Raw genomic sequence first — 18586 nt, 5'->3', positions numbered from 1 at the left:
ATCCTCTTGGGGCCTCCTCTGGCCTGGCTCCCTGAACCCAGAGCCAGCAGTCACTCATCCCTGCCCTCAGCCCCGGCACTAACATGACAGGGCAGGATTAGCATCCCACATCCCACATCCCAGACTTTTCCCATTTCCATAGCACGGTGTTTCTGCTGTGCCTAATTTCCCACCCCCCTGTGTTAGAGCAATGTGCATCTCCCGTTGTTTTTTGATATGAGAAAAGGAGTCTAAGCAATTACTCAGTTACTTTTAAACCCCCCTCCCTCCTCATTTGCTTTTAAGATTAAATGGGTCAAGCTCAGCCCTGCTGCATCCCGAGCCCAGCATTCCAGGAATAGCAGGGAGCAAGCTGTGCTGGATGGACACTGTCAGCAGCCCCCGACACTGTGATGGCAGGGCTCCAGCCCTCTTTATTTCACTTTATTTTCCTTTGCAGTGCGTTTGGTTTTACATCATTCTCTGCTTCCAACGCCTCCCTCCCCTCACAGGCAGCAGAGCTGTGACACAACACTCCACCCCAGGGGTAGGAAACAATTCCCTTTACAGATTCGTGTTCAATTAGTGCACAGTTCGTAAAATTAGACAAAGAAAAATCAAGTTCTTGAATATCTCTGACAAAAACTTCACCAAAACACTTCTGCCACTCACATTTGCAACCCTTCGCCTCCGTCGCGACAGAACGTGAACTCACCACAACTGTTACCAACAAGTACAGCACGTTGCTAAATCACATTTATAAGCCTAAAGCCCCTTCCTCTCCTCTCCAGTGTCACGGCTCCCAGCGTGTGGCAGAGCCAAACATCACACAGCGTCCCCCCCGTGCCCCAGAGCTGTGACACTTCACGGGGTGGTGCCACACTGGGGCCTCCAGAGGAGACACAGAGAGCAGCCAGTCCTCAGCACAATGCACAGGAGCTCAGAAAGCCACGGCTCCAGAGAGCTCAGAACACGTGGGGCTTCAGGAGGGACCAGGGAAGAGTCTACTCTAATTGCTCACATCAAGGGAAAACCCAAAATAAAACCAGCGTTCGTTTAAAAAGCAGGATTCATACAAAATTAAAAGTATTCAAACATTTGTACAGAGTAGTTTGCTATCTTTACTAAATGGCACCAGATTTCAAGTGGTCACGTGAAAGAGAAATCAGTAGCATTTCAAAGTTTGCTTTGTTCTAGAAGCAGTTTCTATCTTGGTATTTGCTGCTAAAAGGTAGAAGTGAACTGAGTATCGAGGAACCTTTCGTCTATACATCTTCTGATTTGGTTTGCTTCAGTAAGTAGAAAAGATTTTCCATACTCAAGTTATCTACAGATTATGTCTACATATAAAAAAAACGTGTGGCTATATACAGGTCACAGGTAGCACAGCCCTGCCACGGATTGTCCCCCTCACCCCCGGTGCCCCCGTGTCCCACCTGCTGGAAGGCTCCTCAGTGGATCAGTGTGGGACAACACTCTCGGGCTGGGCTCAATTGTTCCACTCATGATCTCTTGTTGCACTTCCCGTGGCGCGCGATGGAATTTCAATAACTTAGAAGTTGTTGTATCAAAACGATTCCAGAAAACAGAACTCCCTGGGCCATCCCCGCTCCCGCCCCCGGCACTGGTTTTGCTATCCGATTACAGAAGTCAAACTAAATCACGTCAGGAACTGCAAACACGCTCTTTGGGCTTAATCAAAAACAATCTCCATGGCGAGGTTCTGCATGGAGACATCCTTGGATTTCCTCATCTTCTCGATGGCCCTGTGGAGATCCTGCTGCTGCACGGGCCGGATTTCATCCTCGTCGTGGCTTCGGGAGAGAGGCAAAAACAGCAAGGTGAGGGTTCAGCTGCTGTGGAACAGCTATTCCAGCAGTGAGCAGCAATCACTGGAAACAGGGGCTCTGATGTGGATCCAGCATCACACTGGAATCCCAGAATCATTCAGGCTGGAAAAGCCCTCCAAGGTCACCGAGTCCCCCCTGTGCCCGATGCCCACCTTGTCCCCCAGCCCAGAGCACTGAGTGCCACGGCCAGGCCTTCCTGGGACACCTCCAGGGATGGGCACTCCAAACCTCCCTGGGCAGCCCCTGACAAGGCCTCACCACCCTTTCCAGCAACAAATTCCTCCTCCTGGCCAACCTGAGCCTCCCCTGGCACAGCTGGAGGCCGTTCCCTCTCCTCCTGTCCCTTGTTCCCTGGCAGCAGAGCCCGACCCCCCCCGGCTCCCCCCTCCTGTCAGGGACTTGCAGAGCCAGAAGGTCCCCCCTGAGCCTCCTTTTCTCCAGGCTGAACCCCCCCAGCTCCCTCAGCCCCTCCTGCTGCTCCAGCCCCTTCCCAGCTCCATTCCCTTCCCTGCACATGCTCCAGCACAGCCCCTGTGCACACAGGGATTCCCTGGAGGTGTGGGAGATCCCAGAGGAACGTTGCAGCACCGTGTCACCAGCACTGAACCCTGGTACTAGATAGTGCAGCACCACGACCTGTTGGCTCATGCCATCTCCAGCCTGGCACCTTGGCACAAACACTCTTATTTCCAGAGGCAAAATCAATAATGGTAACTCTGATTTTGAAAGTTGGGCGGGTTTTGGAAAGGCAAACGAGACCCTCCTGCACTGCGAGGGGGTCGAACCCCCTGTAAATTCCTGATTCCAATGAGAGCACACCAAGGCCAGGCTGGGCAGGGGCCGGGGGGTGAGGCACGTACGTGTCCTCCTCGCAGGCGTTGTTGACGTACTCCCGCACGCAGAGCAGCGCCGCGTCCCGGCACATCTCCTTCAGGTCGCTGCCCGAGAACCCGTCCGTCTCCTTGGCGATCTGCAGGAGGTCCACGTGCCTGTCCACCTGCCACAGACCACAGGGGCACAGCATGGAAACTCCACAAGAGTTGATTCCCTCACCGAGGGACACTCAAGTCACCTCCAGGTACTTTTCCCTGCCCCGAGATCACCTTCTTCACCCCATGTTTTGTGAGATGAATTATCGACTCGCAGCTTGTGCTCAGAACCCTCCAAGGAGTTCATTTCAGTAAGGGAACTGAGGCTTCAGCTCATCAAACTCTGGACTTGATGAAGAAAACTCACCAAGAGCCAACCAAAAGCCAACCATCCCACTGGTCTATCCCACCACTAATCGAGCTCCTGCCTGGATCTGGGTGGCAAAAGCTGGAGCACAGGAACAATGCCCCGTTTTCCCAGGTGCCCACAGAAGTTTCTCAGCAACTCTGTTGTCTGGACACCTGCTCCTACTTTATACGACCCCAAAATGGGGATTTAGAGGCAAAATAACGTGTCTACCTCCATGCACTGGACCACACTGAACTATTCCCAGTCAAGACCCCACATTTATTCCATCTTTTTACGGCCCCTTCCAGCACATTTTTCCAGTCCATCGGTATTTGCTTTACCTTTGCAGCAGCAGATTCAAGACAAATAGTGCTGCTGACTAAATCTGGGAGGAACCACTGATAACATGGATCCCATATCCTGCCCACAGACACTTCCAGGTGTGCTCACACCGACCCCTCAGAGGGCAGACAGGACACAAACACCACACAGTAATGGTAACAACATCTGGAGTAGTTTTCCTCTAAAGGAAATATGAATTATGGAGCAAAAGCAGCACTGTAAAAAAGTCATTGCTCCTTTCTTGACTTGAGCCAAGAAAAAGTTAGAGTCGGTATCTCCCTGCTTCAAGAGGTCTTGAAATGTCCTTCACTCATCCAAATGGGATTCAGCATCCTTAGGGAGATAAATATATCATCTAGTTACAGAATTAGTAAATGGAGACAGAGAAATGAAGTAACTCTGCTCAGAGATGGTGATTCACCCCCAAATCCAAGGCTGCTGCTCTGCTGAGGCTCCTGCTTACAGGGGAGGCAACTCTAGTGCTTTAACGTGAGGCCACACCTAAATCCACAAAAGATTCCCAAGTTATCAGCACGAATACCTTGGTAGATAAACTCCCCCTCCCTCCAAGGCAGGCAATTATAAAACATGTTTTCTGCAAGGCCCCTGATGTCACCAGCAAAGGACACATTAACAGGGCTCTACTTACATTTTCATTTTTCAGGATGAGCTTCAGGATGGCTTCTCTTTGCTTCAGAGCCTGCAGCAGAAGAGATCAAAGTTACCAGGGGACAAAGCCAAACCCATGGAGCTCCATGGTGGGGCTTTTGGTCCCAGTTCAGCCATACGAGCTGTGGAAACCTGTCTGAGAGCAAATGGAGTTCTCCAGGTGTTCGAAGCAGTAGAAATCCCACACTGTAGTGAGGTCACTGACAGAACAGCTGAGCCCTGAGCAGGTCCCTACCAGCAAGGTAAGACACAGGCAGCAAAGACTTGGGGTTTGTGTCTCCCAAACTTCACCTACATCCTTAAAAAGGGAAAAAAATCCCCTATAGATACTCTGGCAGCTGAACAGTTGCTACTCTGTCCCAAAAAGTACTTCTTCCACTTCCCTCTGCCTTGCAGATAATTTTTAATGAGTGCTTTGGGGCATTTTCATCTCAAACTCAGCTCTAAAATCTGCAAGGCTTTCCCACCTACCTGTGGCCATTCCCAATCCACAGCACATCAGTTATCCCAGTCGGGATCAATCCTGCCTGATCCCGAGCACAAGAGCCAAGCAGTAAGTTCACGATGGGGCTGCAGTGGGGCAAGGAAAATCTGTTCCCTAAATGACACCTCCCTTGGGAACTCTCATCCTGGGAGAGGGAGCCAATCCCTGGAATATCCCAAGGCTCTGTTACCTGCACATAATTCCTCCTTCTAACGAGGGTCTTGCTAGAAAGACAAGAGGAAGTACTAAAATCCACATCCTTGCCCCTTGCTAATTCAAGGAACACCTGGAGATGAGGAAGGGCTATGGGACAGGTATGGAAGCTCAGCAGTCACCGGGTTATAAATGCCTTGTTTCCAAGAGGATCCTCCCACACAGAGTGAAAGCCAGTTCAAACAACGTGGGCCTGGGAACACAGGTACTCTCTTGCACAATCAGTAAGATTGAGTTTTGTCTCTTTAAGTTTCAGCAAAAAATGAATAATTATTTCTGTAGCCAGAAGGGAATTCTGACAGGGACTGAACTCCCAATAACACCAACACAGAAAGGGCTGGTGACGAAGCCAAATGTTCAAAGGAGACTAAAATACCTGGAAAAGGGTGGCAATAGCAACACTGGGAGTAAGGGCAACCTTGTGACAGCTGGTTAATTGATAAAGAGCTTAATTACTGCCTCTTTGTCATAAATCATCGAATCATGGAATGGATTGGGTTGGAACCATCTCGTTTCAACCCCACCATAAGCAGAATAAACCTGTTTTTCCAGAGTGCCCAGCTGTGGAAAGGCCTGAGCAGAACACAGGCTTTCATAGGCAGAGTTCATTCCCTCTTCCCTCCCTGCAAACTGTGTATCCAGAAGGCATAAATGGCACTCAGCTGCTTCTCCCCCCAGCTGACCTGGGTGCCATCCTCACCCACAGGCAAGTGTGTGCAGCCACTTTCGTGCTTTCTGTGGCTGTTTCCAAGTTAAAAACAGGCTGTTTCCCAGTGTGCAGCATCTAAACCACTCCATTCCCCGGGAGGAAGAGGAGGGGTGGGAAGTGTTGTTTCACATAAAAGACCCAGGGCATCAAAACCTCCCTGAGAAACATCACCTCGCAAAGCCGAGTTACGGACGCGCTTCTGGAAAACAACACCCAGACCAAAGGAATGCAGCATTCCTTGGGGAAAAACCCCCAGAGATGTGCATCTGCTGGGTGCTGAGCCCCTTGCTGTGGCTCTGGCAGGACTCACAGGCTGGTTGATGTGGAAGCGGGTGGGCATTCTCCTCATGATGGCCGAGTCCAGGTCCTGGGGGCGGTTGGTGGCTCCCATCACGATCACCTGGGAATGCCAGCACACAACACCAGTCAGCCTGACAGCAGCTTTGGGAAGCATGGATGGATTGGGAGTTTCGAAACCAAACAAGTGACTCTTCCCCGCTTTATCAAGAACATCGACATCTAAAGAAGTTACACAAGGTTTCCTGGCAGTGGTTTCAGCACCAGGCAGCTGAGGAGAGAACTGCTGCCGCAAATACCACCTGGGGGGAGATTCTGACATCAGGCTGAACTTTATGAGCCCAGTTTGAAAGTTCAAGCTCTAAGAGGGAACTTAAAACTTCTGCTTATAAATACTCTTGGTGATGTCACTCTTAGTTCCTGGTGCTCTGGGAGGAGGAGGAATTTGAAAGGAGACGTTTTGGTAAGGTATTCAAAAAATGTGGTGTTTTTGTGTTGAAAAAAAGAATCCCAGGATGGTTTGGGTTGGAAGGGACCTTAAAGATCATCTTGTCCCAGGGCCAGGAGCACCTTCCACTAGACAAGAAAGGCAATCAGCACCTGGCAGCTTCCACATGCACTAGAAGGGTGTCTCTGTTTTTTCAAGCATTAAAAAAAGCATTAAATGAATCTCTATATGCACAGGTCCATTTGCCAGCAGTGGGTTACACTGTCCAAGCCAAGTCCAACACAAGGGCACTGTTTACCTCCTTGGAGCACTCCAGTTATTAATTCCAGAACAAATTTACTTCCCATTCACACCGGCCTTGTTTTCCCATTTGTTACTCCGAGTTATGTACATGGTAAACACCCAGTGGGGAAGGGGAAAAATGTCAGGGCAATTAATCTCCACTCCAGAGGTTTTCCTGCCGTGCTCCTGGCCTTGTGTCCAGGCTCGGTGCTGCAGGGCAGCTCCAGCAGGGCTGGTGGCACAGACTCACCCTGCCACCTAGAGGCACCGGGGTCGCCGCCTCGCTGCTCCCATCCACGCTTCCCTGGCCATTATTTCCTTTGGCTTTCTAGCCCAAAGGCATATTTTTCATCAGGGCTCTGCCCCCGAGTTCCTGCCAGACTCCTGACTCCATCCTCAGCAGGTTTAGCCCAAAACTGAGCGTGGTTTCCAGGTGCAACCAACACGGGAACAAATAACATCCATCACAACACTGACTGACAATTTCCTCTGAGCCTTTAGGATTTTTGGTACTGCAGCAAAAGCCAAATTCTGCTGAACTGGAGAGCCCCTAAATTGTCTTACTGCAGGGAATGAACAATTTGACTTGCTCCAAGAACTTGTCAGTGTACTGGGAAAAAAACCAATACACTGTGATTGAAAGATGATATTAGTTTGTAGTGAAGTGTTCATGCCATTTTATTAATGGTAAGCAAACATCCTGCTTTAAGCTCCTCAGTGTATGTATATACATATATATATGTGTGTGTGTGTGTATATTTACACTGTCTTCTACTCATTTTTGGGGAAATCAACTTAAAAACATCTTTAGCACAAGCTTGAGAGAGGAGGAAAGGCAGATTTTACAAACCAGCGGATGTCAGTGCCATTTACACAAATACAGGTGAAAAAGGCTGAAAATTTTAAACTGGGAGAATAAACATCCTTTTTAAAGGTTTTCAAAGCATTGTTCCAGGTGACAGTTCAGAACAACAACACACAGGCTTTTTGCTGCATTCAAGTACTTTAGAATCCCAGAATCCCAGACTGGTTTGGGTTGGAAGGGACCTTAAAGCTCCTGTCATTCCACCTCCCCTGCCACGGGCAGGGACACCTTCCACTAGCCCAGGTTTATTATAGAAATATTTACTTCATGAATGTTTTTTGTTGGTTTGTTTTTACAGCACCAGCAACTTTTGTATTAGTTTTCCTCCCCAAAACACAACAGTTCAGTTGAGATCATGGAGGGGGACGGAAGCACTTGGGAATAACGGGATGGAACCACGGCTCCACTTAACACAATCTGGCTTTTGGTAATATTCACTTCTCTACCCTTGCAGATTAACTCCAGAGTCTAGTGCTTGTCTAATCCCTGGAAGTGTTCCAGGCCAGGTTGGACAGGGCTTGGAGCAACCTGGGACAGTGGAAGGTGTCCCTGCCCATGGCAGGGGTTAGGAAAGGGACGATCTTTAAAACCCTTTCAACCCAAACCATCCCATGATTCCATGACAAACCAACCAACCTGCACCTGGGATGAATACTGGGATGAATGCTCAGAGCTTTCAATAGCTTTTCCTGAAATCAAAGATTCCCTTCACCTGAAGAAAATATTCTCCAGACAATGCTTTTCGAAACAGTTTAAAAATTCCCAGTGTTGGCAGCTCAGACTATACACTTGCATTGCTGACACTTCTGGAAATAACACCTCAAATAAAACCCAAATAAGTCCAAACACGGTCTTCTCAGGAAGCTAAAACAATCTGTTAATATCTCACCTCGTTGCCATGAAGTGCTACTCATCACTGTCAGGTAATGAAACTATTTGGCAATTCCTGCTCCGTGCAACCTGCCGTCCTTCCAAAGGGGCTCCATGCACAACAGCCCAGAGGAAGGAATCCCACCCCTTTTCCCACCATCCTCTGTCCTTACCTGGCAGTTATAGTCAGTGTCCAGCCCATCCCAGAGGCTCATGAACTGAGCTTTCATCATGGCTGTGGCTTCGTGGTCAGTGCTCGACCGGTTCCGTAGGAAGGAATCTGTGTTGAGGGAGAAAAGCAGTTCACTCCCAACCCAGCTGGATTCCTCCTGGGCTGTTCTCTTACCTTAGAAATGCATTTTTAATAACCACTGTCACCAAACAAAAAGCCTTGCTCGGGATGAAGAGCAGCAAAGTGGAACCCCCCCCATCTTTTCCATGGCATTACACAAGTGTGGACCCATCACACAAGCTCACCCCAAACCTTGTGCTCCAAACTTTCACCTTCCTGGATTCATGGAAAGCAGCCTCCCCTCCTACTTCTTCAGCCTTATTAAACTGCTGTTCCAGAGCTCTCCTAAACCACAGTTTATTTTCCATTATGAGCCCTGATGGCAGAAGCACTGAAGTGTGCTCAGTGATGGGTTTCCTTGTGAACCAAAAATAAGCAGCAACTTGTTCTAATTGTAAATTCCTCCACTACCATGAGGAAGAAATACATTATTTTTCCTGATTTGCCACCAGTACTTTAAATTTATTACTGAACCTTTCTTCAGTTCTATTTCTATTACTGAACCTTCCCTCTTTATAAGGACAAGATGACAGCGATCAATATATCATTGAACCCACAGTTTCATGTCACTCTGCTACAGGTACTCCCATAAAAAGAGAGATTTTTACCTATTTCATCAATGAAGATGATGGATGGTTGGAGCTTTATAGCCAGGGAGAAGACAGCAGCAGCCAGTTTTTGGGACTCTCCATACCACTTGTCTGTCAGCGTGGAAGGCTGGAGGTTGATAAATCTGCAGCCTGCTTCCTTGGCTGTAGCCTTGGCAATCAGGGTTTTGCCACAACCAGGGGGGCCATAGAGAAGGACTCCTGCAAAATTCACGGGGTTAATGACAGACCTGAGCGTGTCCAGGCTTGGATTTCATCCAGGCCTTAAAAGGGAAGAAAGCAAGATAAGGAAACGCTGTTCCATCGAAGCGAATTCAGAGATATTTAAGATAATCCTTATTAAATTACAGCTGAGAATATCTAAAGACAGGTATAGGGAAACAGGAGGGAGACCTTTGGAAAAGGGCTGGTTTATTGTCCCTGCCCATGGCAGGGGGTTGGAATGAGACAACCTTTAAGGTCCCTTCCAGCCCAAACCATTCCGTGATTCCATCCTATGATTCTATTTCTGTGCCTATAAAGGTTCCATAAAAAAAAAAAAAACTAAGCCCCCATTTATTTCCTGCCAGCATCTGACAGGCCCTGTTTATAGCCAGTTTCTGCCCTGCTAATAAAACTTAGCACAGAGGGGTGAGAAAAGGAAAAAAAAAAAAACACACCATAAAACTGAGCCCACTGACATTTTAAACAAATTACCCCCAATTAAACATGACGTCTCGTATTATTTTTAAAGCTGTGACAGCGAAAGGACTCACAGGGGTGTTTTTCTACCACAGCTGTAAAGAAATTACAGAATTACAATTTAAAGAGACAAAATTCAGCCCAAGAAAAGCCTGAAACACAGAGAATTATTAAGGGTTTTTTGTCCCCTGTTTACGTGACTGAAGACCACAAACATCATCACTCTGCAGCAGTGGTTTGGTATTAACACACAGCACAAGCCACTAATAAAACTGGGGAGCTGCCCTAGGTGGAAAGTCTGCTTTAAAAAAGATAAATAAAAATATCATTTTTTCCCCTTCAGCTTATTAGATCATGGCATTCAAGTAATTTTCCAGACAGCTTCAATCTGTGACTTGAAACAGAAAGTTAGCCTGGAAAAACCAAACCAGCCACAAAAGTGCTGCATTTTCCATCCCTTGGGGCACAGGAGCGAGAGGGTCACAGATCCAGGCAGGAATTAATAGGTTCAGAAGACAATATTCCAGGGATCAGAGCAGGAAAGATAAACTTTGGTGGTTTGTCCAGTGTTTTAGGTTTAAACTCTGCTTTGCTTTGCAACAACATCCCACAAATGTGGCTGTAAGGATTCCAGCAGAGCCCAGCTGTCCTGTTTAACTGGAAAGTTGATTCTCCACCTGCCAGTTTCCTCACTGCCCCAACTCCAGAGAAAATCAAGGGATCTCTGGAGTAAAACTGGGATGTCTGTCTTGTTGGATGATGGGAATTTCCAGGATTAGAGCAGAGAGATGCCTCAAGCTTGGCTCCCATTGAGGGCTCATGTTATGACTTCTGTTTCTACAACAACACAGAAACATTAACCAAGTGTCAAAGCTGCAGAGCAAAGTTATAACTCAACTGCCAGAGGACAAGACGGGGTGCAAGATGAAAAACAAGACAACTTAGGCAGTCAAAAATGCAGGATATATGGATTACATGGGGCTGGAGCAGGGGGACAAGGGGGAACGGCTTCCCACTGCCAGAGGGCAGGGTTAGATGGGATTTGGGAAGGAATTTTCCCCTCTGAGGGTGGGGAGGCCCTGGCACAGGTTGCCCACAGAAGCTGTGGCTGCCCCTGGATCCCTGGAAGTGTCCAAGGCCAGGTTGGACAGGGCTTGGAGCAGCCTGGGCTGGTGGAAGGTGTCCCTGCCCATGGCAGGGGGTGGAATGAGATGGGATTTAAGGTCCTTCCAATCCAAACCATTCCACGGTTCTATGATTAGTGCACCAAAGTGTATCATCAATGACCATCATTAACATGAAACTTCTTCACTAAAGCAGGAGAAGAGGGAAAATCTGAGGGTTTTCCCTGGCATCAGTCCTAATGGTTGCCCTTTGGCCTGGTAACACACTTCCCCTTCCCTTTTTGAGGAACTGCACCTTTTGTTTTTAAATACCAGCACACAGACCCATAACATTCCTCTCCTACCTTTTGGGGGCTGTAAGAGCCTGGAATTCTCAAACAAATATTTCTTCTTGATGGGCAAAATGACAGTGTCTTTCAGATCTGTAATGACATCATCCAAGCCTGCAATATCACTCCAGGTGACCTAGGAGGGAAAAACAATATTAGGGATGATCAGCATAGTTCCTGACAAGGGGAAACTATCCTAAATTCCCCAAGGAAAAATACAAAAGCTTCAAAGTAGTGCACGGCCTCAAAAATAAGAGACAAGGGATTAAAAACCTCTGCTCTCAACGACACAGTTGTAGTTTTAAACCACAGGAACGTTTTCTGTGTCTTTCCACAGATGTGTATGTGTGACAACTAATGAAATCCAGAGTCAAAGCCAAGATATTCCATGTCTGAAGAGCAGAAGGAGCAGGGAAAACTTACATGCATGCTAAGTGGGTCCACGAGATGTGCAGCAATGCTCATTTCATATTCTGTCAGCTTGACATTTTTCACTCCAATTTGCTTCATTAGTTTTTCAGCCTGGGGGGAAATCAAACACCAGGAGAATCAGAGACAGAACTGGAGTGTTCCCCTCAAAAATTAGCTTTCTGAAATCTTCTGTGTGGCGTTTGGAAAGAAAAATCTTTTATGTGTCCCTAAGTCACACCCTAAAAGAGGTTAAATCTTGCTTTAAGTAGAGAGTTCTGCTGCCTCCTAAAGATTTGTTGTCACCTGAGTGAAACCAAGTCAGATGCCTCAGTTCCCTCCAAAGCAGTGTCACCCCAGCCCTCCCAGTCCACATCCACGACTCAGCCAGTATGACCCAAAAAACAACCCCAATAAACATTAAAACACGGAGTTTGGCTCCCCCAAACCTCCACAGTGCTGCATCAAGGAGAGATTAATGTATTTTTAAGGTAAAAAAAAAGCTAATTCCCAGAAGCCAGTCAATTTTTTAATAGGCAGTCAGTGGGTTTTCCCCAGTTTAAAAGGAAAAGTCATGAGCTGTGCCAACACCCTTGCACAACTTAGTTCCTCTTTCTGCTCAAACTGGCACTAAGTCCAACGTGCTTTTGGGATATTGCAGCTTCTTATATAACAGCTGGCACTGGCACAGATTGGGAAAAGCTGATTTTTAACTCAAAAGTTCGTCAGAAAAGGAAAACCCGCCAAAACAGGCTGAGGTTGCTCAAAAACTGCTCTTTGAACCTGTGAAATTTATGTCAGCCAGAAAGCAAACCAAACAGCTGCCACAATTCCAAAGGAAACATCTCCCTTTTGGTTCTGAACTGCCCATAAAGGTTTTCCCAGGGCATGAATTGTTTTAATTTAACATAAGGCTTTTCCCTTTTTTTCCTCCCCTTTCCAGGAAGGCAGTTTGACTGCTCCCGGAGGTCTCTGCCATTAAGTCGCCTTAAAAGCAGCAAGGAATTAAGTTCTCTCTGCTCAAGGTTTTAAAAAGCAACCAAGAGACTGATGAGGGTGTGATTTAAAGCAACTGCTGCTCAGCAAAGCTGTCAGGAGGAGAAGCAGCACCGGGACCATGGACTGGCTGAAAACCAGAACCAACATCAGCCTCCAGTTCAGTAGTTTTGCAGTTTTTCCACCACTTCAAGGCAGAAGCCGTAATTTTGGAATTTTCTGAAGAGACCAGCGGCCTAAATCCTGAGATTTACTAAAAAAGAAACCCCAGTTTTCTTTTGGATTATCCCACGTGCTCTCATCCGTTTTGTCGTCATCACGGCCAGTCCGGTTTTCCACCAGAACATCCCGATATTCCACAGAGATGCTGGAGAACGGAGCGCTACCTGCTTCTGAGCTTCTACTTTCTGCTTCCTGGTGGGATCAATGGCATCAACCATCCACTTGATGGTGAAATAGGTGACGGCCCCGAAGATGGTCAGGCGGAAGATCAGCCCCACCACCTCGTTCCGGCTCAGGGGCCGCGAGAAGGCCTCGGCGTGGACCATCCTGCTCCCGGCTCTGCAGGGGGGGAAAACCACAGGGAGGGGCAGAAGGAAGGAAAAATCAAAGCTGGGAAAACGTCTGCCTTGTGTTTAAACACTGAGTTCTAAAAGCGGTTTGCCAGGGCCTTTGGAGAAGGGCCTGCAGGGACAGGACAAGGGGAAATGGCTTCAAACTGAAGAGAGGAGGGTTAGGTGGGATACTGGGAAGGAATTGTTCCCTGGGAGGGTGGGGAGGCCCTGGTACAGGTTGCCCACAGAAGCTGTGGCTGCCCCTGGATCCCTGGAAGTGTCCAAGGCCAGGATGGATGGGGCTTGGAGCAGCCTGGGCTGGTGGAAGGTGTCCCTGCCCATGGCAGGGGGTGGCATGAGATGATCCTTAATTTCCCTTGCAACCCAAACCATCCTGGGATCCTGTGTACGCATTCCCACTAAGACCATCATTTTGGGACTGTTCTTGACCCAAGAATGCTAAATCCTGGAGACAGAGAACTCCGTTATTTAACCAGAGAGGTCTTTTCCCTTCACCCAAGTGCCACATTCCGGAGCGATGGATGACTTGGATTTGATAAAAACGAGGTTAAGAGCTGGAGGCTGCAGCTGGCAGGATATATGTGGAGTTATTAATATTCGTGGAAACCTGAAAATGCTGGATGTGGCACACAGCTATCCAGGGAAAAGCCTGACTGCTGTAGGAGCCAAGCCCAGACAGCACAGCGCCTTCAGTGTAGGGGACGTGCTGCACAGAGGAAGGACTTTTCCTAAAACATTGGAAAATGGCTGAGAAAAACAGGGTCCACTTCTTCCTCAGCTGGTGGGGGGGTTCCTCTTGACAATCCCCAATCACTCCTCGTGCGCTGCCCCGTTTTCCTGCTGCAAGGAAAAGCCAGTGGCAATTCCTCTGGCAGCTCCTGACATTCCCTGGCTGCTCTCCAAAGGGAACTTTGGCAGCCAGGGCAAAGCTGGAGCACCCACAGCCAAGATATTCCTGGATTCCCCCTGCCCAGGGCAAAGCTGGAGCTCCTACAGCCAACATATCCCTGGATCCCCCTCCCTGTGTTATGCTGACCCCAAGGCTCTGCCACACCACTGACTCTGGAATCTGGAATTCCACTGGGACTGGGCTCAGGAGAAGCACCACTTGGTGGACATCAACCCCTGGCTCCTGTATCCCAGCAGGATCACTGGAATCACTGGGTTTGGGGGTTTTTAACACTGCCTTCCCTGTTCAGGTAGTTAAAAATCCAGCCTGTCGCTGTGCCCACCTGCCTGGAAACCAAATTAAATTTGCCTGCTTTGGGATTTAAGCAAGTCATCCCGAGCTGGAGGGCTCTGTGTGCCCTCCTCAGCCTGATTCATTAAAATAAAAGGGCTCTGGGTCACTGAACAAGGAAAAACCCTTCCCAAAAAGCCGCGGAAGGAACCTCCTCTTTATGCAACCCGTGCCCTGAGCACCAACTGTGAGGAAAAGCTGTAACAGAAGAGAAAGCGGAGCACAGCCTCGCTGAGCAGAGCCCTGACAACAAACGGAAGGTAAATCCTGCAGGACTTGAGCGTTTATTTCCTCAGCGGGGAGGACGGTTCGCTCCGCTCCGCCCACGCCGGCGCCAAAGGGAAACCAAAAGCACGGCGGCTGTTCCGCTCCCAGGGAATGCTGAGGCACTGCCGGGAACCCCCCGCCTGTGCCGGGCCCGGCGATGCCCTCCCATGCCGGGGATCCCCTCCCGGGCCCGTCATCCCCCCACGGTGACCCCGCGAGGGCCGGCCCGGCCCGGGCCGCCCGTGACCTTCCCGCCGCCCCGCAGCTGCGGCGCGGCCGCGGCCGCTCCCCCGGCCGGCACTCACCGTGGGCCCGGCGGGTCACTCGCGCTGCGGGACACGGCGCGGGCCCGGAGGAGGAGGAGAAGGAGGAGGAGGAGGGAGCGGCAGGAGCAGAAGGAGCCGCCGGCGGCACCGAGGGCCCGGCAGCGGCCGCGGCGCGTCCCGCGCTTCCTCCGGCCGGCCGGCGCCCGCGCCCCGCACGAACGTTCCGCCCGCCGCCGACCCGCGCGAAGGTTCCGCCCCCCGGATAGTCGGGAGCTCCAGCCTGGAAATGGTTCGGGATGGGACGGATCGACCGGAACGAGCGTCAGCGGAAGGGAAGGAGTCACCGCTACTTCAGCCGCACACACCGCGGGCGGAGGGTTCCAATTGCAGCTGTGATGAGAGCAGCGACTTCAGGCTCTCTGCTCATGTGTGAAACGCGTATAAAATATCACGTCTATATGACATAACATATCCGTAACACATGCTCGGTATAGAGATAGAGACATATACAGGTGTATATGTAAGTGTATATATGATTGATGATGATTATGTATATATGTGTCTATATAGTATATCTTTTATGTATCATATATATTTTATATATACATATATATACATAAGCCTAAATAAATATATTTTTATATATTATATGGAAAGTTATCTATATCTATTCATATATATTATATAGAAATTATATATTTTAAATATCTTAAATATCTAAAATATATACACACATATACATAAGTAAATAAATATGTATTTTTATATTATATAGAAAGATAGATATATTTTTATATATTATATAGAAATTTATCTATTTTTTATAGATAAGAAATCATAGATAAGTAATTTGTATATATTACCATATATTATATATTACTATAAATTATATAGTGTATATTTTGTATTATATAATAGTATGTAAATATATATTTTTATAGATTATATAAAAAGCTATCTATATTTAGATATATAGATTATATAGAAAGTTATATAGATTATATAAAAAGTTATAGATTTTATATAATATATTGTAGATGAGTAATTTGTATGTATTACTATATATTCTATATTACCATATGCTATATAGTATATATTATATATTATTATATATTATATACACACACATACTATACATATATATGTATAATATATAGAGATAACATATGTTTTATATATACAGTATATATATTTCATATATATATGTTATATATGTAACAAATATATATGAATAACTTTACTGTATATATACATAGTAACAGCAAAACGTCCAGGAAAAGGTTAAAATAACAGGATCTCTGTAATCCCTGTAATTAACCCAAAGGTTTGGCAATTCCCCTTCAACCCTCCTGCTCTTGTGTCCGTGTTTTCCAGGGAACAAGGGGCAGGACAAGAGGAAACGGCCTGGAGCTGTGCCAGGGCAGGGTCAGGTTGGACAGCAGGAGGAATTTCTTCCTGGAAAGGCTGCTCAGGCATTGGAAGGGGCCTCAAAGCCCATCCCATTCCACAGGGACACCTTCCACTGGCCCAGGTTGCTCCAACCTCTCCTGGAACACTTCCAGGGATGGGCAGCCACAATTTTATCATCTTTGGGTTTGGAGCCTTGGGGAAAAAAAAACCAACAAAAAACAAACATTTTGGGTTTTCCAGTGAAACATGCGGCTGAGATGGTTGGACTCCATGAGACTGCAGTAGGAAAACTCCTGGGAGAAGCTGGAGGCCCTGGGATGCAGCCACTGGAAGGGGGAGCCTGGAATTGGAGGGGAGCTGGGCAGAGCTGCCCGTGGCCAAGGGGATGTGTGTGCCCGTGGGAGCACAAAGTGCCACACAGCAGGAGCTATTTAAGGCCCGTGTTGGCACAGGAATAAGTGGAGACTGACCAGTCCCAAATATATTTAGCCTGAAAACCAGCAGAAGGTTCTGGGAATGGCTTCCCAGTGGGAATAACGGTGGCAAAAGATCTTAAGATGCAACTTGATACGTTTATGAAAGGAATTATATAATACAGCATTTGCAAAGGCTGGAGGCTGCAGCAGCCCAGGAAATCCCTCCACCTTACGTTCCAGTTTATTTTGAGCCCTTAAAGGAAAAGCTAAGCTTTTTTCCCCCTTCTCCCTGTTCCTTTTCCTGCTCCAGCATCTGCTGCCAGACCCCAGCACCTCTTAAAAGTGTTTAAAGATGGAGCAAGTTACTGAAGTAACTATTTATTTATTAATTTTTGGTTATTATTGACATTCATTATTTAGATACAAAGTGTCTTCAGTGAGATGCCTTTCCCTGCCAGCCCAAGAAACATTCGAGGTGGACTTACAGATCTGTTTTTTTGGGAGATACCTGGTTTACATCATGTGCTTTTTATGGAAAAAGGGGTACATGGATTCTCCTCGTCCCCTCAGGACACTCCTTTCCATGGTGTCTCTTTTCTGGTTGTACAAAAAGTGGTTCAATTTTCCTCTTGTTTTTTTTCTTTGCAGATTTTTTATAAAACAACCAACCACCCTTTAAAGATTTCCTTCCAAGGCGTGTTATCCTTGGCTTCCATGGGATATCCCTCATCCCTGCCCAGCAACGGAATGACATGAAGACTGTTTTTGAGGGAGGCAAATTTACACATGGATTGTCCCGGTAATCCCATTTTCCCAAACATATCACGTGCCAAGCTTCCTCCTGATCCCTCAGCAGCTGGGGCAGATGCTGATCTCCAACAGATCCCATTCCTGATGCTTTGCAGAGGTCCTACATGCCAAACTGCCTTCAAATTTTAGTTTTTATTACCTCAGGAACCTGATATCTCACCTCTCTGCACAGCAGAGGAAAAAAATCACACAAAAGATCCCAAAAAAAAGCCCTACCAAACAGTGAGAAAGATGGAAACTGGTCCCAGACTGCAGCCAGTGTTGATATCCAGAAGCTCAGGCTGCACCAGGATTCCTGATGGTCGTTTTCCTGCAGAACATTAACATGGGTAATTCCCAGACTTGCAAGAGTTCTCAGCTTAGACTGCGAAGGACCTTGTAGGCTGGGGTTAAAAGGGGTTTAAAGGCTGATTTAGAGATTTATAGACAGTGCTTTCCCCCTGCCAGGATAATTGTCATCCATGTGGGAAGGGGGATGGAGTGGGACAGAAAACTCCATGGAAACAGCACAGCCAGGAGGGCTGAGCCAGCCGGCACGACCCGGGGGGACTGTCACGTCCCCGTGCCCATGCCTGGATTGTCCCGAGGACACGAGGAGGAATTTCTTGCTGGAAAAGGTTGTCAGGTATTGATTGGCAGGGGCTGCCCAGGGAGGTTTGGAGTGCCCATCCCTGGAGGTGTCCAAGGAAGGCCTGGCCGTGGCACTCAGTGCTCTGGGCTGGGGGACAAGGTGGGCATCGGGCACAGGGGGGATCCATGTGCTGGGAGGGCTTTTCCCACCTCAACGATCGTGTGACTCCGAGGGCAGCAGGTGGCCCCAAACCCCCTCTCTCCCTCCCTCCGTGCCCGGTGGCTGCAGGGGGCGATCGGCGCTCGCTCACCGCGGCCGCCCCGCTCCTCGCCAAACCCGGCGGGGCCACAGCGGAGAACACTCAGCC

At 48.1% G+C, this 18586-nt stretch overlaps 1 protein-coding gene across 2 annotated transcripts; it reads right to left on the bottom strand.

Annotated features, from left to right (window-relative positions):
* Positions 1-388: 388 nt before the first annotated feature.
* On the bottom strand, positions 389-17958 carry ATAD1 (ATPase family AAA domain containing 1). 2 transcript variants are annotated; one of them, XM_027711092.2, is made up of 11 exons: positions 17865-17958; positions 15052-15402; positions 13051-13225; positions 11684-11782; positions 11276-11396; positions 9127-9327; positions 8400-8506; positions 5775-5864; positions 4039-4089; positions 2690-2826; positions 389-1793 (listed from the first exon to the last, which is right to left on the bottom strand). In XM_027711092.2, exons 3-11 carry the CDS (start codon positions 13210-13212, stop codon positions 1673-1675), a joined length of 1089 nt encoding a protein of 362 aa, XP_027566893.1. In that variant the 5' UTR covers positions 13213-13225; positions 15052-15402; positions 17865-17958; the 3' UTR covers positions 389-1672. The 2 variants fall into 2 exon arrangements, with proteins under 2 accessions (XP_027566893.1, XP_039244007.1); XM_039388073.1 differs by having other exon boundaries at positions 2720-2826.
* Positions 17959-18586: the final 628 nt, after the last annotated feature.

Source organism: Pipra filicauda, unplaced genomic scaffold, assembly GCF_003945595.2.
Source record: "Pipra filicauda isolate LSUMZ 115617 unplaced genomic scaffold, ASM394559v2 scaffold606_size451818_pilon, whole genome shotgun sequence".
Classification (NCBI taxonomy): domain Eukaryota; kingdom Metazoa; phylum Chordata; class Aves; order Passeriformes; family Pipridae; genus Pipra; species Pipra filicauda.
The sequence above is the reverse complement of the archived record's forward strand: the minus strand, read 5'-3'. Positions and strand labels throughout refer to the sequence as shown.

Coding starts and splice junctions, on each gene's coding strand:
- ATAD1 (XM_027711092.2), bottom strand. CDS start 13,212: ATGGTCCACGCCGAGGCCTTCTCGCGGCCCCTGAGCCGGAACGAGGTG. Junction 11,397..11,683: donor TGGACCCACTTAGCATGCAT/GTAAGTTTTCCC, acceptor TTTCCCTCCTAG/GTCACCTGGAGTGATATTGC. Junction 4,090..5,774: donor GCTTCCACATCAACCAGCCT/GTGAGTCCTGCC, acceptor CTTCTGCTGCAG/GCTCTGAAGCAAAGAGAAGC.